This window comes from Kogia breviceps, chromosome 1, assembly GCF_026419965.1.
Source record: "Kogia breviceps isolate mKogBre1 chromosome 1, mKogBre1 haplotype 1, whole genome shotgun sequence".
NCBI classification, from domain to species: domain Eukaryota; kingdom Metazoa; phylum Chordata; class Mammalia; order Artiodactyla; family Physeteridae; genus Kogia; species Kogia breviceps.
Window position 1 is genome coordinate 25,238,960 of NC_081310.1, and position 23,220 is coordinate 25,262,179.

At 42.1% G+C, this 23,220-nt stretch overlaps 1 protein-coding gene across 1 annotated transcript in view; it reads left to right on the forward strand.

Annotated features, from left to right (window-relative positions):
* LAMC1 (laminin subunit gamma 1) overlaps window positions 1–23,220 on the forward strand; it is a 128,314-nt gene that overhangs the window by 90,151 nt on the left and 14,943 nt on the right. The window contains exons 9-19 of the mRNA XM_059074762.2: window positions 249–371; window positions 463–652; window positions 970–1,082; window positions 3,192–3,413; window positions 3,534–3,722; window positions 15,081–15,326; window positions 15,819–15,972; window positions 16,578–16,720; window positions 17,685–17,863; window positions 19,777–19,933; window positions 22,941–23,146. Coding sequence (XP_058930745.1) covers window positions 249–371; window positions 463–652; window positions 970–1,082; window positions 3,192–3,413; window positions 3,534–3,722; window positions 15,081–15,326; window positions 15,819–15,972; window positions 16,578–16,720; window positions 17,685–17,863; window positions 19,777–19,933; window positions 22,941–23,146 — 1,922 coding nt within the window. The remainder of the gene's footprint in view (window positions 1–248; window positions 372–462; window positions 653–969; window positions 1,083–3,191; window positions 3,414–3,533; window positions 3,723–15,080; window positions 15,327–15,818; window positions 15,973–16,577; window positions 16,721–17,684; window positions 17,864–19,776; window positions 19,934–22,940; window positions 23,147–23,220) is intronic.

The following is a 23,220-nucleotide window of genomic DNA, read 5'->3' on the forward strand; positions in this document are numbered from 1 at the left end:
TGTTTGGCTTTTTAATTTAATGAAAGTATATATAAATGGTTTTAGAATTTACCAAATTAAGTATAAAATGTTATATCAAATAAAGAAAATTATAGCTTGAGGGGTATAGCATATATAGGTACTGTTATAGCCTCCATTTATTAAAAAACTTTCATTGATGACTTGCTGTATATTTGGTGGTATATAGAGGACCTGAATTCAGGACATTTACAAAGTGACGGCACTTGTGTTCCATCCTCTGCTTGCAGATGAGGATGGGTGGCGTGTGGAACAAAGAGATGGCTCTGAAGCATCATTTGAGTGGTCCTCTGAGAGGCAAGACATCGCTGTCATTTCAGATAGCTACTTTCCTAGGTACTTCATTGCCCCCGGTAAGTAAGGCTAGGAAGCAGTCTGGCTTGGCGTGTGCCCCTGTTTATTCATACTCTCACATTCTTGCTCACCATTGTGTCTGCCTTCCAGCAAAGTTCTTGGGCAAGCAGGTGTTGAGTTATGGTCAGAACTTCTCCTTCTCCTTTCGAGTGGACAGGCGAGACACTCGCCTCTCTGCAGAAGACCTGGTGCTTGAGGGAGCTGGCCTAAGAGTGTCTGTGCCCTTGATCGCTCAGGGCAATTCCTATCCGAGTGAGACCACTGTGAAATATGTCTTCAGGTAAGACAGTTTTGTTCGCAAAATCTGACTTGACCAGAATTATAAGAGCGCTTTCTTTGTCAAAGCTCATCAGGCCTCAGGGTGTGTGTCGAAGAAAAACTTCTGGCTTCTCAAGGCGACTTTGTAAAAGGGAACTTTCCCCTTTGTTTACGTGTACCTTTTCCAGTTGTACTATCAAACCAACAGACTCATCTCTGCCCTGGTTAGATTGGCAGAGCAGTGCATTGTTGGTGGCATAAATGAGTAAGAAATGCTTTCTCAGCACCCAGAATTGTCCTTACAGAGAGAGGTTAATGCGGCCCTTCCGTTTTCTCTAGGCTCCATGAAGCAACAGATTACCCTTGGAGGCCTCCTCTTACCCCTTTCGAATTTCAGAAACTCCTAAACAATTTGACCTCCATCAAGATACGTGGGACATATAGTGAGAGAAGTAAGTTATGATATAAGTTAAGATGATTAGATAAAAGGATCCATAATCAAAAGGTTATCTCTAAAGTCCTAATACTATAACACTGATCCTAAAGAAGTGGTATAAACTGCCTCATCATGCATGAATTATGTATAAAAATAATGCATTTTAAAACTACTTTTAAGGACCTGGAGAAACTTAGCCAAAATTAGTAAATAGTATTGTTTTATAATAAATAAGCCTATTGAGGCTACATTATATATAATTAGAATCGTCTAAGAATCCCAAATATAATTCTGCTGGCTCACATTGCTTAACCTTTGTTTCTTTTTATTTCTTGCTATGTAACTATCAAGCCCTTTTAACTAAATTGGCTAAATTATGAAAATTTTTAAATTACTGAATGAACGTTTGTTATAATTTTAAATTTAAAAAACTGTTTTTAAGCATTTCTTTACATTTTTTTCCTATAATTTTTTTTTTTTTTTTTTTTTTTTTAACGAGGACCTATTTCTATAGAAAGGTAAAGTTGTCTGGGGTTAGAGGAATCAGAGTGGTGGTGTGGCATTGAAAGTGGCATCAGCAGCTTGGATGTGTTGAGTTTTGAGGTGACTGCATGAATATCCAGATGAAAATGTCTTATGAGTAGTTAGAAATATGGATGGGGCTTATGGAGAAGTTGAGACTGGAGATCCAGAATCGAAGGGCTGTCAACGTATTGGGTAATCATTTTTAAACTTGGAAATACAACCAAAAAATATAGAAAGAGAAAAGAAGATGCAACCCTGGAAACATAGTTATTTAAGGACCATGACCTGAGACTTGAGAGAAAAAGAATTTTAAGGAAGGGGAACAATTAACAGGTTTAGGAAGATAGGACAGTTAGATTTTGGTATTGGGTAACTGAAGAATCATTGATGAGGGTTTCTGTTTGTTTGTTTGTTTGTTTGTTTTAAGAAGTGTTGAACCTGAAGTTAGATTGCAGTGATTTAATTAAGTAAATTAAATCACAAATTAAGTAAATTCAAAGGTGAAGAAGTAAAATACAGATTATTCTTTTGAGAAGTTCGGCTGTGAGGGAAGGAAAAGAGAGGGACTCTAATTTGGGAGTAGGGACAGATCTAAGAAAGTACTTTTAGGATGGGGAGGCTTAAGAATGTGTGGAGTTGGAAGCACATTAACGCTGGAGATGTCTCTCGTGATCTAATGTTGAAAAAACCCATAAATGTAGTAAAAGTTAACTAAATTCAAGGCAGAAGTAGAAGAGCTGTCCTTTAGCCTCAGGTCATCCGTTTCTAAGAATTATATAAAGAGCAACTGATATTTCATAGCATGGGGAAATACACTTGAAAGATAAGAGTGCAAGAGGCGGGAGTGGAATGGAAATTAAAGGGAAATATGATGATACAATCAAAACCTGCCTCTTCCATAGGATGTTCCTGCCGAGTCTGTCATGTGCACTGTTAGGTTGGATGAACCATTGGGCTAAGCCAATATAAGGCTTCCTCTCTCTTTATTTTCTTCTGGAAACGGGAAAGTATTATGATATACGGCATAACAGCTTTGGAATAATGACATATTTGTCAAAGTAGCCCTGATTATTAGAACTTGTTTACTTATTTTTTCTGTTTTATGCACGGCAAAAAATATAATTTGAGTGGTACTTGTCGACAGGTGCTTTCCCTGCTTTCTTATCCTTGAACTCTACGATCAGTGCCTGATTTTGTGGCAAAAGAACAAAAACACGGCTTAATGGCTGTAGCCTTAAACTCTTATTATTTCCGCATTCTTCCTTTTATCTTTTCTTGCCCCAGATTATTGCCCAGTGCTTTTCATTTTTCACATTGGTGATTGGGAGAACTGTAAAATCGAACAAATCTTCTGTGTGTGTGTGTGTGTGCGCTTAAAAAATGAAGTTTGCTCTACCGCCATTCCAGATACTTAGCACCAGGTAGCACATAATTGTTCTAAATGCTATTTTCTGGTTATTTTCTCCAACAGATGAATTAAACGGATGGTTGATTGTCTCTGAAATTTGGGGTGTGGTTACCCTTTAGCATTATTGACTTTGCAAGAAGTTTTGGACTACGAAAGCCAGTTCAATGATCCTCTTCTCCACATCATACACAGGTGCTGGATATTTGGATGATGTCACCCTGGCAAGCGCTCGTCCCGGGCCTGGGGTCCCTGCAACTTGGGTGGAGTCCTGCACCTGTCCTGTGGGATACGGAGGGCAGTTTTGTGAGATGTGCCTCTCAGGTTACAGAAGAGAAACTCCGAGTCTTGGACCATATAGTCCCTGTGTGCTCTGTACCTGCAATGGGCACAGTGAGACCTGTGACCCTGAGACAGGTGAGAAGGTGACCTTTGGGGACCGCTAGACCTAAACTCTCTTTAGCAGGTGGTTGGAAATGCTCATTGTCTTATTTGTTTATACACTCGCCTGTTTTCTCACACCTGCTCTCCAAATAGGTGTTTGTAACTGCAGAGAGAATACAGCCGGGCCCCACTGCGAGAAGTGTAGTGACGGGTACTATGGAGATTCAACCGTGGGCACCTCCTCTGATTGCCAGCCCTGTCCGTGTCCTGGGGGTTCCAGTTGTGCTGTTGTCCCTAAGACACAGGAGGTGGTGTGCACCAACTGTCCTACTGGCACCACTGGTGAGTCTGCTGTATCCATAGAAACACCTTGGGAAGAAGGACTTTGGAGGTTTTTGGATTTTCTTTGTTTGGTTCCATGATTAGTTTTCCTAGTAGGCAGAAGTTTTGTAGGAAACAGGTTTATTATGGATTTGTAAAATGCGTATCAGATACTCACAATAGCTAACATTTTTATGGCCGGGTGCTTTTCTAAGCACTTGAACATGTACTGCCTCATTAATCCTCACAACCCTCTGAGATAGCTTCTTGCATTATCCTCAGGTTACAGCTAAGAAAACTGAGGCACAGAGACATTAAGTTACATGTCCAAGGCCACATGGCTAGTCATTGGAGCAGCTGGAATTGCAAGCCAAGCATTCTGGCTCCAAAGATGATGATCACTACAATATACTCTCCCTTGTAAGATGCAAATCAAAACTTGATTGTTAGTTTGTGAGGCTGCCCTGGGATTCTTTGTAAAGTGGTAATTTTAAAATTCTTTAAATTCTTTATCTAAATCATCCTTTCGGTGTATCAGGGCCCATCGCATTTAGTTGGGGAAAAAAATATTTGTAGAGCTTTGGCTAAGACCTCTGTTCCCATTCTCTGAGTTTCTTTCTTTTTGATAAGAACATAAAACCAGATCTTTCCTAGCTACTCGAGGAGTTGCCTGTGCTGATTGACAGAGGAGACGGGGGCTCGCTGTTGACTGTTCCCCTTTCTTCCACTGACTTTAGCCTCCATGTAATGGAGAGGTTCTGGCCAGGCTTCTTTTTTTTTTTTTTTTTTTTTTTTTGTGGTACGCGGGCCTCTCACTGTTGTGGCCTCTCCCGTTGCGGAGCACAGGCTCCGGATGCACAGGCTCAGTGGCCATGGCTCACGGGCCCAGCTGCTCTGCGGCATGTGGGATATTCCCGGACCGGGGCACGAACCCGTGTCCCCTGCATCGGCAGGCGGATTCTCAACCACTGCGCCACCAGGGAAGCCCTGGCCAGGCTTCTGATACAGCCTTTGACTCCATTACAAGCTCTTTGTTCAAAAGATATTGCTAGAGAGCATGAACGTAAGTAGAAAAACCAAAACACTGAGCTCATAATCTGTATCTCTCGTGTCTCATCAAAACATTCTTTAATCATTGGGAAACATTAAAACACTCCACCTTCCTTCCAGTTCTCCCCTGACCGCACATCGAGCACAAGGGCAGTGCCACACAGGGAGAGCCAGTCATTTGCTTAAGGTAGTTGAAAAAATAAGGAGTAGAAGTTAGTGTAGAATTTCATATTTTTGACTCTTTTCTCTATCTCTCTCTCTTTTTTTTTTTTTTTTTTTAAAGAAAACAGTGGCCCAACAGAGTCTCTTAGACGTAGACTTCTCCAGCCTCGTTCCCCACCACCCACCACGGCCCTTGTACCCTCTGCTTCAGCCCTCCCGGGCTCAGGTGTGCCCGACTCTGGCCTGCCACGTGCTGTTCTTTTTCTTTAGAGTGCTTACGCGACTCTCTCACTTTTCTTAGCCAACTCCTGTCTGTTCTGTGGGTTGAGTTGAAACGTCACTTGCGCAGGATGGTTCTCCTCAATGAACCCTCCCTGCTGTACCCAGGTTCTTAGGACCCTTTACTCTGCTGCCACAGAGTATAGTAAGTATCCCTCATGCAGTGTCTACTCTCAGAAGTACTTCATAGAGCATTTTGATAAGAGATCCCTCTACTGATTCTGTTGTTTCACTGGACAGTAAACTCAACAGTTAGGCCTTGTGGAGTCGTTCTCATATCTATACTAAATAGTATCAAGGGTGAAGTAAAATTATTCAGGATGCTTCCGGAGAGATGGAGATTTTAGAAAATGTTATACACATATTAGTCACTCACCAGATGCTTCTCACGGAACATTTGTGAAATATACAGTTGACCCTTGAACAACACAGGTTTGAACTGAGTGGGTCCGCTTGCGTGAGATTTTTTTTCAGTAGTAAATACTACAGTACTACAGTCCACAGTTGGTTGAATCCATGGATGTGGAACTGCAAATTCAGAGGAGCCGCAGAAGGTGGGGGCGGGCTGACTATAAGCTGTATGAGGATTTCTGACTGTACAGAGGGATCAGTCCACCCCCGCATTGCTCAAGGGTCAGCTGTATTTGTTTTGTTAGTTATCACCTGGATTGAAGGAAATGATCTATAGCAGTTCTTGAGGATGTTAATTAGGATGTAGAAGTCTGCATGAAAATAGCACAGACCCTGTGAAAAATAATGCCATCAGTCTTTTTTTTTTTGGCTGTGTTGGGTCTTCGCTGCGTGCAGGCTTTCTCTCGTTGCGGTGCGTGGGCTTCTCATCGCGGTGGCTTCTCTTGTTGCGGAGCACAGGCTCTAGGTGCGCGGGCTTCAGTAGTTACAGCATGTGGGCTCTAAGGGCGCGTGGGCTTCAGTAGTTGTGGCTCACGGGCTCTAGAGCACAGTCTCAGTAGTTGTGGCGCACGGGCTTAGTTGCTCCGCAGCACGTGGGATCTTCCCAGACCAGGGATCGAACCCATGTCCCCTGCATTGGCAGGTGGATTCTTAACCACTGAGCCCACCAGGGAAGTCCAATACCATCACTCTTTATTTTCCTATATCCTGCTTTACTTCTTTTCATAGCACTTTTTAGCCACTTGATATTTTTATGTGTATTCATTTGTTGATTGCCTATCTTCCCCCTCCACCCCCAGTGTAAGCTCCTTGACAGCAGGAACTTTTGTCTGTTTAATTCACTTTTGTGTCCCTAACACCCAGAATAGTGTTTGGCACCTGTGTTTGTTGAATGAATGCAAGTATTTATTGAATAAATGAATAGAGGTTGCAGAAACAAAGTAAGATGTTCCTCATTTAGAAAATTGTTTAAGACTATGAATAACTGCTGATAGTCACTGAGATCTTCACGTGTGAGATGATTCTGCATTTAATTTAATACTTAAAACAATCTTTTCAGGTAAATTAAAAATAATAATCATTTTTTCAACAAAATGTTTTGAGTACATGGCTTTGGAACATGAAGATGAATAAAGGAGGGTCCCTAATCGTCAGGGTCTAAAAGTGTGGAGCAAAGCACAGATCATTTTAATACAGTGTGGTTAGTTCAGATAAAGGAACACACACAAGAGTGCTAAAGAAGAAGAAAGGAAGGCACCACTCCCAGTGTGGGAGGGATAATAAGGAAGACCAAGACTAAGAGAAGTCTATAACTTGCCTGAAGTCATATAAGTAGTACAGCCTGGACTTGAACCTACATCCTAGACTCTGAGACAGAGGGGTAGACTAGCTGTAGCTGTGGAAGATATTTTGCAATGAGAGCTTTTCATGGGCTATCATGTAGCTCTGTTTTAAGTTTTCTAGCAGATTTTTTCATTGACTTTTATCCAGAACAGGTTTTAAGACATTTTAAATATGGATCGTATCTAGACTAGCTAAATTATCTGATGAAAAAGCAGAACTGAAATGGTGTCTTAATCCTAATCTGGAGAAGGATCTTGGGTGTGGGTCTGGAAACTATTGCGTATTTGCCTAGAGGCAAGAAGGGCCCCTAGCTTTCTGTCCTCTCTTAACATCCTATTTCTTCGTGTCCTACCCTACCCCCGGCCACATTTTCTGTTACCTCTTCAGTGTCTCTGTTTGCCAGATGCAGTGGTCCGTTTTCAGTCCTTATCTGACCTGGTCTCTCAGCAGCACTGGACACTGTTCACTACTCACTTTGCTCCACACATGTTCTCCTCTTGCTTTTTGTGACACTTCCCTCACCTTGGTTTTCTTCTACTTTTCTTCCCTTCTCTTGGGTCTCCTCTGATCACTTCTGTTTCTCAACCTAGGGCTTTCATGTCAGCTTTATCTGTATTCTCTCCTTAGGTGAGCAAATCTCATCTTTAGGCTTCAAAAGCCCCTCTGTGCCTACAACTGCAAACTCCATGTCTTTAGCCCTGACCTCGCTCTCTTGAGTACCAGCTACCTACTTGCTGTCTCCACTTGGATGGTGGGCTGGAAGCCTTCCATCTGCCCCTCCATAGCCCTTCTTTATCCTCTCCGCCCTGATGAGACCTGCATGTACTACATCACATGGCCACCTCCATTTGAGTGCAGGTGGTGGGAAGCACACAGGAGATCAGAGAGAGAGGAAGGAGAGTGCAGGCAGAGCATGTATTCCAAGGCCCCCTCTGTAGGGTCCTTGTGGTTTGGTGACCTTAATCAAAGTTACCAGCTCTTGGCAGGTGACCTTCTCCAAACAGCCCTTTCTAAGAAAGTTGTAGAAACTATTAGGTTCCGGTAACTGCCCCCTCCACCCACCCTCTGAGGCCAGGGTTCTGGAGCCCTGCAGTTACTATCCCAGGTGCTATGCTCTACTTGTGGTTTCTCAATGCTATCCCTTTCCTTCTGTGGATAGTATAGTTTATTCACTCTCCTTAAGTCTTTTTTTTTTTTTTTCAATTATCTATCTTTTCTTTGATGTTTTGACATGCCATTTTTATCATGTTCTAATTTCTTAATATACAAATATCCCATGGATTTTTAATCACTGGAAAATTATTCTTGAAAAAATGCTCTCCAGTGTGTGACACTGCATAGGATGGTGCTGTATATAAACATTTTAGTCAACGTTCCCTACCATTTCTCAAAAAAGAATAGTTTGATATAAGGATATTAAACTAAATATTAATAGGGACATAATTTTCAATTTTGTCTTTGTTTTTTTTAATGTTTATTTTTTTCTTATTCATCATCCATTTTATACACATCAGTGTATATCAGTCACAATCTCCCAATTCATCACACCACCACCACCACCACCCTGCCGCTTTCCCTCCTTGGTGTCCATACGTTTGTTCTCTACAGCTGTGTCTCAACTTCTGCTCTGCAAACCAGATCATCTGTACCATATTATAGGTTCCACGTATATGCGTTAATATATGATATTTGCTTTTCTTTTCCTGACTTCCTTCACTCTGTATGACAGTCTCTAGATGCATTCACGTCTCTACAAATGACCCAATTTCGTTCATTTTTATGGCTGAGTAATATTCCATTGTATATATGTACCACATCTTCTTTATCCATTCGTCTGTCGATGGGCATTTAGGTTGCTTCCATGACCTGGCTATCATAAATAGTGCTGCAGTGAACATTGGGGTGCATGTGTCTTTTTTTTTTTTTTTTTTTTTTTTTTTTGTGGTACGCGGGCCTCTCACTGCTGTGGCCTCTCCCGTTGCGGAGCACAGGCTCCGGACACACAGGCTCAGCGGCCGTGGCTCACGGGACCAGCCGCTCCATGGCACATGGGATCTTCCCAGACCGGAGCACGAACCTGCACCCCCTGAATCGGCAGGTGGACTCTCAACCATTATGCCACCAGGGAAGCCCTGTTTTTTTAATATTGAGCTGCATGAGCTGTTTATATATTTTGGAGATTAATCCTTTGTCCGATGATTCATTTGCAAATATTTTCTCCCATTCTGAGGGTTGTCTTTTCGTATTGTTTATGGTTTCCTTTGCTGTGCAAAAGCTTTTAAGTTTCATTAGGTCCTATTTGTTTATTTTTGTTTTTTTTTTTTTTAATTTCCATTACTCTAGGAGGTGGATCAAAAAATATCTTGCTGTGATTTATGTCAAAGAATGTTCTTCCTGGGCTTCCCTGGTGGCGCAGTGGTTGAGAATCCGCCTGCCGATGCAGGGGTCACGGGTTCGTGCCCTGGTCCGGGAAGATCCCACATGCCGCGGAGCAACTAAGCCCGTGAGCCATGGCCGCTAGGCCTGCGCGTCCGGAGCCTGTGCTCCGCAACGGGAGAGGCCACAGCAGTGAGAGGCCCGCATACCACAAAAAAAAAAAAAAAAGAATGTTCTTCCTATGTTTTCCTCTAAGAGTTTTATAGTGCCCGGTCTCACATTTAGGTCTCTAATCCATTTGGAGTTTATTTTTGTGTATGGTGTTAGGGAGTGTTCTAATTTCATTCTTTTACATGTAGCTGTCCAGTTTTGCCAGCACCACTTATTGAAGAGACTGTCTTTTCTCCACTGTATATCCTTGCCTCCTTTGTCATAGATTAGTTGACCATATGTGCGTGGGTTTATCTCTGGGCTTTCTATTCTGTTCCATCGATCTATGTTTCTGGTTTTGTGCCAGTACCATATTGTCTTGATTACTGTAGCTTTGTAGTATAGTCTGAAGTCAGGGAGCCTGATTCCTCCAGCTCTGTTTTTTTCCCTCAAGACCGCTTTGACTATTCGGGGTCTTTTGTGTCTCCATACAAATTTTACGATTTTTTGTTCTAGTTCTGTAAAAAAATGCCATTAGTAATTTGATAGGCATTGCATTGAATCTGTAGACTGCTTTAGTATAGTCATTTTCACAATATTGATTTTTTCCAGTCCAAGAACATGGTATATCTCTCCATCTGTTGGTATCATCTTTAATTTCTTTCATCAGTGTCTTATAGTTTTCTGCATTCAGGTCTTTTGTCTCCCTAGGCAGGTTTATTCCTAGGTATTTTATTCTTTTTGTTGCAGTGGTAAACGGGAGTGTTTCCTTAATTTCTCTTTCAGATTTTTCATCATTAGTGTATAGGAATGCAAGCGATTTCTGTGCATTAATTTTGTATCCTGCAACTTTACCAAATTCATTGATTAGCTCTAGTAGTTTTCTGTTGGCATCTTTAGGATTATCTATGTTTAGTATCATGTCATCTGCAAACAGTGACAGTTTTACTTCTTTTCCAATTTGGATTCCTTTTATTTCTTTTTCTTCTCTGACTGCTGTGGCTAGGACTTCCAAAATTATGTTGAATGATAGTGGGGAGAGTGAACATCCTTGTCTTGTTCCTGATCTTACGGGAAATGCTTTCACTTTTTCACCATTTAGAATGATTTTTGCTGTGGGTTTGTCATATATGGCCTTTATTATGTTGAAGTAGGTTCCCTCTGTGCCCATGTTCTGGAGAGTTTTTATCATAAATGGATGTTGAATTTTGTCAAAAGCTTTTTCTGCATCTATTGAGATGATCATATGGTTTTTATTCTTCAGTTTGTTAATATGGTGTATCACATTGATTGATTTGCATATATTGAAGAATCCTTGCATCTCTGGGATAAATACCACTTGATCATGGTATATGATCCTTTTAATGTGTTGTTGGATTCTGTTTGCTAGTATTTTGTTGAGGATTTTTGCATCTATATTCATCAGTGATATTGGTCTGTAATTTTCTTTTTTTGTAGTATCTTTGTCTGTTTTTGCTATCAGGGTGATGGTGGCCTCATAGAATGAGTTTGGGAGTGTTCCTTCCTCCGCAATTTTTTTGGAAGAGTTTGAGAAGGATGCGTGTTAGCTCTTCTCTAAATGTTTGATAGAATTCACCTGTAAAGCCATCTGGTCCTGGGCTTTTGTTTGTTGTAAGGTTTTTAATCCCAGTTTCAATTTCAGTACTTGTGATTGGTCTGTTCATATTTTCTATTTCTTCCTGGTTCAGTCTTGGAAGGTTATACCTTTCTAAGAATTTGTCCATTTCTTCCAGGTTGTCCATTTTATTGGCATAGAGTTGCTTGTAGTAGTCTGTTAGGATGCTTTGTATTTCTGCGGTGTCTGTTGTAACTTCTCCTTTTTCATTTCTAATTTTATTGATTTGAGTCCTGTCCCTCTTTTTCTTGATGAGTCTGGCTAAAGGTTTATCAATTTTGTTTATCTTCTCAAAGAACCAGCTTTTAGTTTTATTGATCTTTGCTATTATTTTCTTTGTTTCTATTTCATTTATTTCTGCTCTGATCTTTATGATTTCTTTCCTTCTGCTAACTTTGGGTTTTTGTTCTTCTTTGTCTAGTTCCTTTAGGTGTAAGGTTAGATTGTTTATTTGAGATTTTTCTTGTTTCTTGAGGTAGGCTTGTATAGCTATAAACTTCCCTCTTAGAACTGCTTTTGCTGTATCCCATAGGTTTTGGATTGTCGTGTTTTCATTGTCATTTGTCTCTAGGTATTTTTTGATTTCCTCTTTGATTTCTTTAGTGATCTCTTGGTTATTTAGTAACGTATTGTTTAGCCTCCATGTGGTTGTGTTTTTTACTTTTTTTTTCCCCTGTAATTGATTTCTAATCTCATAGCGTTGTGGTCAGAAAAGATGTTTGATATGATTTCAATTTTCTTAAATTTACTGAGGCTTGATTTGTGACCCAAGATGTGATCTATCCTGGAGAATGTTCCATGCACACCTGAGAAGAAAGTGTAATCTGCTGTTTTTTGGATGGAATGTCCTACAAATATCAATTAAATCTATCTGTTCTATTGTGTCATTTAAACCTTGTGATTCCTTATTTTCTGTTTGGATGATCTGTCCGTTGGTATAAGTGAGGTGTTAAAGTCCCCCACTATTATTGTGTTAACTGTCAATTTCCTCTTTTAGAGCTGTTAGCATTTGCCTTATGTATTGAGGTGCACCTATGTTGGGTGCATATATATTTATAATTGTTATATCTTCTTGGATTGATCATTACATAGTGTCCTTTCTTGTCTCTTGTAACATTCTTTATTTTAAAGTCCATTTTATCTGATATGAGTATTACTATTCCAGCTTTCTTTTGATTTCCATTTGCATGGAATATCTTTTTCCATTCTCTCACTTTCAGTCTGTATGTGTCCCTAGGTCTGAAGTGGGTCTCTTGTAGGCAGCATACATATGGGTCTTGCTTTTGTATCCATTCAGCAAGCCTGTGTCTTTTGGTTGGAACATTTAATCCATTTATATTTAAGGTAATTATCGACATGTGTGTTCCTATTACCATTTTCTTAATTTGGGGGGGTTTGTTTTTGTAGGTCCTTTTCTTCTCTTGTGTTTCCCACTTAGAGAAGTTCCTTTAGCATTTCTTGTAGAGCTGGTTTGGTGGTTCTGAATTCTCTTAGCTTTTCCTTGTTTGTAAAGCTTTTGATTTCTCCATCGAATCTGAATGAGATCCTTGCTGGATAGAGTAATCTTGGTTGTAGGTTCTTCCTTTTCATCGCTTTAAGTATATCATGCCACTCCCTTCTGGCTTGTAGAGTTTCTGCTGAGAAATCAGCTGTTAACCTTATGGGATTTCCCTTGTATGTTATTTGTCATTTTTCCCTTGCTGCTTTCAGTAATTTTTCTTGTCTTTAATTTTTGCCAATTTGATTAGTATGTGTCTCGGTGTGTTTCTCCTTGGGTTTATCCTGTGTGGGACTCTGCCCTTCCTGGACTTGGGTGGCTATTTCCTTTCCCATGTTAGGGTAGTTTTCAACTATAATCTCTTCAAATACTTTCTCGGGTCCTTTCTCTCTGTCTTCTCCTTCTGGGACCCGTATAATGCAAATGTTGTCCCAGAGGTTTCTTAGGCTGTCTTCATTTCTTTTCATTCTTTTTTCTTATTCTGTTCTGCAGCAGTGAATTCCACCATTCTGTCTTCCAGGTCACTTATCCGTTCTTCTGCCTCAGTTATTCTGCTATTGATTCCTTCTAGTGTATTTTTCATTTCAGTTATTGTTCACCTTTGTTTGTTTGTTCTTTAATTCTTCTAGATCTTTGTTAAACATTTCTTGCATCTTCTTGATCTTTGCCTCCATTCTTTTTCCAAGGTCCTGGATCATCTTCACTATCATTATTCTGAATTCTTTTTCTGGTAGATTGCCTATCTCCATTTCATTTAGTTGTTTTTCTGGGGTTTTATCTTGTTCCTTCATCTGGTACATAGCCCTCTGCCTTTTCATCCTGTCTGTCTTTCTGTGAATGTCTCTCCTCAAGTCTCACTAGTTTGAATGTGCCAAATATTTTCTGGTCTGATCTTGAATCAGATGGCTAAAGGAGTGTCAGATTTAAGCAAATTCAAGCTAGATCTTTGACTTTCTCCAACCCTAACCCTGTTCCTTCCCCAGTCTTGTTCATCTCAGTAAAAACACTACCATCTACCTAGTTGCTTAAGCTAAAATCCGAGGCTTATCCTTGATTCTTCTCTCTTTCATTTCCCAGGAGCACAGTCAGCAGGTGTTGCTGGTTCTCAAATCTGAGCACTCTTTACCACTTTCACCGCCACCACCCTGGTCTACTCTGCCGTCATCTCTTACCTGAAATAGCCTCCTAATTTGTCTCCATGCTTCACTCTGCTCTCCAACAACCCATCTCCATATAGCAGCCAGGATAATACTTTTAAAATGTAAATCAGATCTCATCACTTAAAAAAAACCCTAATAGCATCCCACTGTACTTTAAACCCATTTTCCTTACTGTGACCTACATGGTTCTCTCTTACTGCTTCCACAAGCTTATCTTGCTTTTCTGGAACATTCTTCTCTTGGATGTTATCATGATTTGTTTCTTGTGTCTTTCCATTGTCATCCCAAATGTCTCCTCTTACAGAGGTTTTTCTCTAACCACCCAATATAAAGTAGCCCTCACCCTGTCTCTCTGTCATGGTTTCTGTTTTGTTTAACTTTTTTTATGTGTGTCGCTCTCCGAAGTGATCTTGTTTATTTATATGTCTGTGAACTGGTCTCCCTCAGTTGCTGCATAGGCTTTGTGAGAGCAGGGACCTCATCCACCCTGTTCAGCACATCACCCTGATAACCTAGAGCAGCGTCTGTAGATGCTCAGTTAGTATTTGTGGGATGAGTAAATGAAGAAATCTCTGTTTCTGCAAAAAGTTTAGGTAGTTCAGGCCCGGTTGGCTACAAAGATACCTAGAACACAGCTTGAGCTAATAATACTGGGAAAGTGGAAAAAGAAGGATGAGGAGCAGTGAGTTTAATACAGTGGAAAGAGCCCTGAATGCTACCTCTGTCTCTTACTATCAGCTGTTTGGTTGTGGGCAAGTTTCTCAACCTGTCTTCTGTTCCCTTAGTTGTAATAGAAGTGAGTGGCAAATGATGATCTCCAACGTCTCTCCTGTGCCAGCTGGCACTGCTCAAACAAGGATTAGCACATGCCTTTTATTGTTTAAGAGAATGATCCTGCCACCCTGTGGTATAAGAAATGTATGGTATCAAGAGTCATCTTTCATTTTTCTCAGTATCATCGGAAAAAACAAATATAGATGAATGTACCAGCCCTTGGGACTGGAAAGGTTGATAAACCTGAGGTGGACTCATTTACAAAGCGCTCCTAGTGAGTGATTTCAGTTAATCCTCAAAACAACTGAAGCAAAGGAGGCAAAACAGGTGCTATCTTTCTTGTAAGGAAATGGAGATGTGTCCAAGGTCACTCACCATGCCAGGACTGCAGCCCAGGTCCTCTGCTCTCCTAGGCTGGTGCCATGTCCACTGCCCCATGTTGCCTTGCATCTGATGGTTACTCCAGACTGTTTGTGACCAGTAGCACTAGAAACATCTAAGGGCTTTTCTTGCATAACATCAGATTGTCTCATGCGTAGGTAAAAGATGTGAGCTCTGTGATGATGGCTACTTTGGAGACCCTCTGGGTAGAAACGGCCCTGTGAGGCTTTGTCGCCTGTGCCAGTGCAATGACAACATCGATCCCAATGCAGTTGGAAATTGCAATCGCTTGACGGGAGAATGCCTGAAGTGCATCTATAACACAGCTGGCTTCTACTGTGACCGGTGCAAAGACGGATTTTTTGGAAATCCCCTGGCTCCGAATCCAGCAGACAAGTGCAAAGGTAATTGGCCATCGGCCAGATTCTGTCACAGTTATATTCATTCATTCTGAGAATCATTGCACGGCCTCTTTAAACATTTACAGTTGTTTGGTCGAATGCAGCACTGTTCAGTAGAAATATAGTGCAAACCACTTATGTAATTTAAATTTCTCTAGTAGACACAGTACAGTAAAGAGAAACAGGTGAAATTAATTTCAACACTATATTTTATTTAACCTAACCTATCTAACGTATTATCATCTCAACAAGTAATCAGTAAAAAATTTTTGAGATGTATGTTCTTTTCCACACCAAGTCTCTGAAGTCTAGTGTGTGTTTCACACTGACAGCACATCTCAATTCAGACCAGCCACATTTCAAGTGCTCAACAGCCACCGGTGACCAGTGGCTACTGTACTGGATAATGCAGATCTGAAGAATCTGTGTTCTTTATACTTGAGTATTTCTCTCAGATGATTTGCATCTTTTGCTGTCTCTGTCTTCCTGCCTTAGCCTGCGACTGCAACCCCTATGGGACCGTGAAGCAGCAGAGCAGCTGTAACCCTGTGACCGGGCAGTGTGAGTGTCTGCCTCACGTGACCGGCCGGGACTGTGGAGCTTGTGACCCTGGATTCTACAACCTGCAGAGCGGGCAGGGCTGTGAGAGGTAAGATGGCAGCTGCCTTTGGTTCAAGTGACCTTTGCTTTTTTATTGTCAGATGAATTTTTATAAGTTATGGCTCATAGTTGGCTTGGCTTTGTTCAGGAATTATCTGAGTGCCTAAAATAGGCAAGGCACCGTTTCGAGGCAATACTGGAGAGCTGTAATTAAGTAATGGGAGAAAAGAGTGGAATGCAGTGGCCCCAGCTGTGTCAGTGTCACAACATTTTTTTAACAATACAAATTATATGGTCCTTTCTGAGACGCTTAGAATCAGACCTTCAAGGGTTGCAGTTGCCTGGGAATTCCTGTTTTCAGACCTCCTATTCAGCGCCCATGTGGTGCCAGATTGGAGAGCCATGGGTAGTAGTTTTAGTAGTGAAATAAAAGTATTTGTGTGGGTTGGGTTAGAAAAAGAAGTTCTGAGTAGAACTCATGAAAATTACTTGAACCTCAGGTTTTAATAACCCTTAACGTCTGTCATAATGGCCCTTAACATTCTGTTTTCTAATACAAATTACATCAGTCCTAGGCTGAAAGGAACAAAAAGGAAAGGTTTGCTTAAAGTCTGTTTTTTTCTTACCTGAGAGATGTCTTGTGTTCATTTTCAGGTGCGACTGCCATGCTTTGGGTTCCACCAATGGACAGTGTGACACCCACACTGGCCAGTGTGAGTGCCAGCCTGGCATCACCGGTCAGCACTGCGAGCGCTGCGAGGTCCACCACTTCGGGTTTGGACCTGAAGGCTGTAAACGTAAGGGGCGTTGGTGGCAAAGTCTCGCCTCATTCCAGTTAGCAACTGTTAGTCCAGAAAGGACCTTGACAGCCTCAGTGTAGCCACACAGCTCCTAGGGCTGTGCCCAAATCATCATAGATGCTTTACTCAAGACATATTATCCATTTTTTGAAAGCTCAGAGGACCGAAAGCCTCTCTAGTTTCTTTTGCAACCACCCTATTGATGTCTTCTTTTACAGTGTTTCTGGTTCTTCCTTTTTCCAGGCTTTAATTTTTCCAGATGATTACCCTTTGGTTACCGAGCCTTCCCCGTGCTTAATGAAACGTTTTAATTGATCACCTTCTTAGTGCAGAAAATGAAACAGTGAGGCATTCTGCTCAAACGTGTTTGTTGTCTTACTGGCTCAGTTGCTTCCCACCCTTGGGGCCCTTTTGGTGCGGTTACATGTCCACATCTGCTGCTCCTTGGCATAAACACTTGCCTGGAATTAGGCCGCGGAACAATTTGGGTTTTTGCTTTCTGAATTCCTTCATTTCTCCTGTGGAATGTAGCATAAGTCATTGGCTCCGTTCAGAGAACAATAGGAGTAAACAAACTATAAAATAATGGAAAATAAGCATTAGCATTTGGGTTTTCTAGTTCCTTAGTGAGAGAAAAACAGTGGAGAGATGAAGGTAGAGATAAATTCTCCAAGTGCACAAAAAGGGCACTTTCTATAATAGACTAATTTCTATAATTATTCAGTCACATGAAATGTGCCCCCTCCAAAAGATGCTGACTTTAAAATTTACTGTTGTTTTAAAAATGTCTGGCTTCTCTGCTAAGCAGGCTTAACCATTTAAATTCTAAAGCAGCCTGTTTTTCACGAAGCATCTAATTCTAATGATAGGACAGTTGGCTTATTGATATCAATGTGAGTTAAAAGAAAATGCACTCTTCCTTTTTTTCCTTATCATGTACCCTTTTCCCTTTATTCTGCAGCCTGTGACTGTCATCCTGAGGGGTCTCTTTCCCTCCAGTGCAAAGATGATGGTCTCTGTGAATGCAAAGAAGGCTTTGTGGGGAATCGCTGTGACCAGTGTGAAGAGAACTATTTCTACAATCGGTCTTGGCCTGGCTGCCAGGAATGTCCAGCTTGTTACCGGCTGGTAAAGGATAAGGTCAGCTGCCAACAGTGCATGTGTTCATTCATTCAGCAGACGTTGAATGGGCACTTCCTATGCTCTAAGCTCTAGAGAAAAAATGGTGAACAAAATAGGCACAGTCCCTGTTCTCAAAGACTCAGGTTCCAGTTGGGAGACAAATAATAAAAACTAAAGAAATACTAACTGAGATAAGTGCAAGAAAGAATACAAACCGAGAATAACGGGGGAGAGCTACTTTATATAGAGCCTCTATGGAAACTCACTTAAGGTGAGATCTTAAGGACAAGAAAGAGCAAACCAAAGGAGGAGTGGTGGGTAGGCTGTTCCAGGCAGAGGGAACGTGGGGTACCAAGGCCTCAGAGCTGGAGGGTGTCTGGAGCCTGCTGAGTGAAGAGGGAGTGGTTTGTGATAAGACTGGAAAGGTTGGTAGAGGCAGCTTACGTTGCACCATGTTGACCAGAGTAAGGAATTCAGATTTTATTCCAAATCCAGTGGGAATGCACTAATGACTTTTAAGCTGGGAAATCCAGTTTATATTTTAAGAACAGCACTCTGCTGTGTGAAGATTGATGGTTAGGTGTGGGGCAAAAGGGGAAGCCTAGATTGAATTGGATAAATATTATATGTGTGTTCGGCAAGGCAGGGTATGAGAGAGGGTAAGGTTAGGGAAAGAGAAGAATCAAGGATGGATCTTGGGTTTTTTGCTTAAGGTAGTTGTAGGTATAACTTACTGAGATGGCGATGACTCAGAGAATACATATTTAAGACAAAAAAACCGAGGGTAGAATTTTGAATATTAAGTTGAGAATACCTGTCAGAGAGCCAAGTGGGGATATCAGTTACGTAATCTCAAACACAAGGGAGAGGTCAGAACTGGAGAATCATCAGCATGTAGAGTTTAACGTCAAAGGAATCAACCAGTTTTTCTTTTGAAGCCAGAGAAATGAGGAAAAACTACCCATGTCATCTACTTAAAAGTATACATACATGGAGTGTGTAGACCTCCATATTTATAGAGCAGCGGTCCCCAACCTTTTTGGCACCGGGGACTGGTTTCGTGGAAGACACTTTTTCCGTGGACAGGGTGTGTGTGTGGGGGCAGTGATGGTGCAGGCGGTAATGAGGGCGATAGGGAGCGATGGGGGGCGGTAATGGTGCAGGCGGTAATGAGGGCCGTGGAGAGCGATGGGGGGCGGTGATGGTGCAGGCGGTAACGCGGGCCGTGGAGAGCGATCGGGGGAGGTGATGGTGCAGGTGGTAATGCGGGCCGTGGAGAGCGATCGGGGGAGGTGATGGTGCAGGTGGTAATGCGGGCCGTGGAGAGCGATGGGGGGCGGTGATGGTGCAGGCGGTAATGCGGGCCGTGGAGAGCGATGGGGGGCGGTGATGGTGCAGGCGGTAATGCGGGCCGTGGAGAGCGATGGGGGGCGGTGATGGTGCAGGCGGTAATGCGGGCCGTGGAGAGCGATGGGGGGCAGTGATGGTGCAGGCGGTAATGCGGGCCGTGGAGAGCGATGGGGGGAGGTGATGGTGCAGGCGGTAATGCGGGCCGTGGAGAGCGATCGGGGGAGGTGATGGTGCAGGCGGTAATGCGGGCCATGGAGAGCGATGGGGGGCGGTGATGGTGCAGGCGGTAATGAGGGCGATGGGGAGCGATGGGGGGCGGTGATGGTGCAGGCGGTAATGCGGGCCGTGGAGAGCGATGGGGGGCAGCAGATGAAGCTTCACTCGCTCGCCCGCTGCTCGCCTCCTGCTGTGTGGCCCGGTTCCAAGCAGGCCGCGGACCGCTACCGGTCTACAGCCTGGGGGTTGGGCACCCCTGTTCTAGAGTACCCCCTTTGTTTATTGTTCCTGCAGGAAGCACAGTCGAGTTCTTCAGGAATGTCTGTACACCCTACCTTTCCCTTTTCTTCCTCCATCATGCTTAGGTTGCTGATCATCGAGCAAAACTCCAGGAATTAGAGAATCTCATTGCAAACCTTGGAACTGGGGATGAGATGGTGACGGATCAAGCCTTTGAGGATAGACTAAAGGAAGCAGAGAGAGAGGTGACTGACCTCCTTCGTGAGGCTCAGGATGTCAAAGGTATACACGATTAAACAAGTGGGTAATTTCTACAAGATGGTCCCGTCTTTAGATGTAGCTCCTAATGCAAGGTTAAGTAGTATGGTTTTATAAAATTCTTTCTCAATTTTTAAACTCTGTTTAGAATATGAATTATTTTATTTTTTAAACATGTAGAAAAGAACCTGTCAATGTTTTAAGATACACTAAGCAGAAATAATTCTCCCAACACATCAAAAACTGTTAGATGTTAAAATCCAAGCAATTTATAAATCCTTCTATCAAGGTGCTCACCACTGGGCTGAAGTCACTTTTGTTTTGGAGTTTTCCATCACTGAGACACAGATGCTCATCAGATACTCATAGTAAATGTGCATTAACGTTGATACACCCGGGACCACAGTGATCAACTTCCCTATTGATGATGTTTCCATCTGGAGTTAGAGAAGTCCTCTTGTCGGAGTACGGGTCAACAAAAACTAAATATATTGCTTATTTCTTGTTGTAAATGTCCCTAAGATTTTATAAAATTAATGAAGTCGAGAAGGAAGAAATTGGATGTATCTGGTTTGGGCCAGTTTGTTTAATTTTTATTAGGACAGTCCAAAAATGGTTCTATGAGGTAAATTTTTAGAAATTGAAAAACAAAATGAGAGGTCAAAACCGTATGTGTTTTGTTTCAGTTGTTGTTACATTTTAAGTCTTAAACATAGATTAAGAAGAATTTAGATGTTTCCTGTTCTGTGTAAACAATGGTGGTTTTTTTAGGCTGTTCATTTTCAAATTTGGACACACATTTTCTTTCCTTAATGTATTCTCTTGTAACAGCAAATTCGCACCTGTCCTGCCACATCCGTTGAAGAACTGAACATGGGCTGATCATTCTTAAGTGCCAATCAGTCAGCCTGAGAGGTGGGGCCTGGCAGGCAGCTCTGGTGCCAGCAGCACCAGCACATGGGCATGGCCAAGAGGCAGGAAGGGGAGGTCAGCCAGCACTGCCACTCCTCCAGGCTCCACACCTTGGTGCAGCCCCAGTTGCATCTGGCTCTTTTTGGCCACAGTGGCTACGTACTTTCCTCTGCCCAAGCCGGTGATTCTGTGGGACAGAAGCTCTGATAGGAGCCATGGCCACCATACCTTCCCTTGAGCCACCTGAAAGATGGGGGAGCATAACAGGCTGCTTCTGGTAGCTTGGGGAGTACCGCTGTGAGGCTGGAGTTAAAATCCACTCCCACCAAATCCTGATTCATGGAGTTCCTGGCTGACCTTTCCTACTTAGGTTCAAACTAGCCAAGAATAAAAATATCTTCAAAATGATTTACCCTTTCAGACTCTCCCTAAGTGTTCATTTGTAGTTAAACTTGTGTTTATTCTGCAGTTTGAAAGGAGATTATATGGTGCAATTAGGTCTTGCAGTTGGACACTTGGAATTTGAGGGCTTTGAAGTGATCTACTTAGGTTATTTGTTCCCTTTTTGGGATACTATTGTTTCTGTAAAGAACTGGCCAGAGAGATCGGTATCTGTTACCTTTTTGAAGTTCTAAAGGGAAGGGGCTTCTATAACTTCATTAGCCAATGAAGCCAATGCTTACACTTCCTAAATATAAATGATTTTCTATGATTTCAGCTTGTTTTTATACTTTGTGTTTTCTTAAAAATCTTTGGATTATCAAAGAATTGTTTTAAGTAATCATCCGCGCAGGGCCATTTTGTATAGTTGGATGAGATGTTTTGCAGGCCACCAGCTTTGCATGTGTGTTGGTTGGGTGGCCCTGCTTGTAAGTTGCTATTTTTCCAAACCTGTATTCATCTTTGTTGATCTTAACTTTGACTTCTCATCTCTTTTACATTCCTTGGAAAATTTAGATGCCAACATTAACACCATGCAGAAATAAGAACTGGTCAATTTTGAATAGGATTGACTTAATGATTCTTGTATATTAGAATATAACTTCATGACATTGAGAATTGTAATAATGTCAGAATTATCTTTGCATGGGCTTATATTGATTGATTGATTAGGACACAGGTATGAGGTTTAAATTGAATGGGCATAATTAATAGAGAACAATTTGAAGAACTTTTCAAAAGCAGAGATCAATTTGAAAGAAATTACATGGATGTGCCAGGCGGTGGGAGGTGGCAGCAAGAGTCTAGTTTAAAATACAAAATAATTTTAACGTTCCATATTTCAACATCAGTTTTTTTTTTCAGAAAGAATTTTTATTACTTATGTTATTTATTTATTTTTGTCTGTGTTGGGTCTTCGCCGCTGCGCGTGGGCTTTCTCTAGTTGCAGCAGGCGGGGGCTACTCTTCGTTGCCGTGCATGGGCTTCTCATTGCGGTGGCTTCTCTTGTTGCGGAGCACGGGCTCTAGGCACACGGGCTTCAGTAGTTGTGGCTCACGGGCTCTAGAGTGCAGGCTCAGTAGTTGTGGCTCACGGGCTTAGTTGCTCCATGGCATGTGGGATCTTCCTGGATCAGGGCTCGAACCCGTGTCCCCTGCCTTGGCAGGCAGATTCTTAACCACTCTGCCACCAGGGAAGTCCCTCAACATCAGTTTTGAACCGATTTTTTTCCTAGTTTAGAAAAATGTCCAGCTCTCAGGGCCGGTAGTGCTTTTAACAACACTGTATTTTTATGATTCAATCTTGCATGTGTGGAATATCAAAATCTTTCCTTCAGCCGACATGTCTCGAGTGTCTTCTCTTTACCAGTCACTGTGTAAGACTGGGGATACAGTGTTGAGTAAGAATGAGGGACTCATAGTCAAGTGGGAGAGACAGTGTGTTAATCTCCAGTTAACCCACTTGGAGACCGTAGGTGAATGTAACAGTGGCGCTACTGCTGGGCACAGTGAGGACTGACCAGCTCTGCCAATGGACTTAGGGAAACTTGTCAGAAAGTTGCTGTTTTTGGAAGAGTAAGGATAAGCAGCGCCTCAGATTTCACGTGAGATGATATGTGTTCCCCGGCCGAACCCCACTTGAGATAATTTATGGGCTTTCTTCTGCACTGTGATTGCAGATGTAGACCAAAATTTGATGGATCGCCTCCAGAGAGTGAATAACACCTTATTCAGCCAAATTAGCCGTTTACAGAATATCCGGAATACCATTGAAGAGACCGGAAACTTGGCTGAACAAGCATGTGCCCGGGTAGAAAGCACAGAGCAGTTGATTGAAATCGCATCCAGAGAACTTGAGAAGGCAAAAGTTGCCATCGCCAATGTGGTGAGTGACTGGGAAGGTCTGATGTGGGGCTGAGGGAGTGCCTTGGCTTTTACTGGTAGTGGAATGTTTCTTCA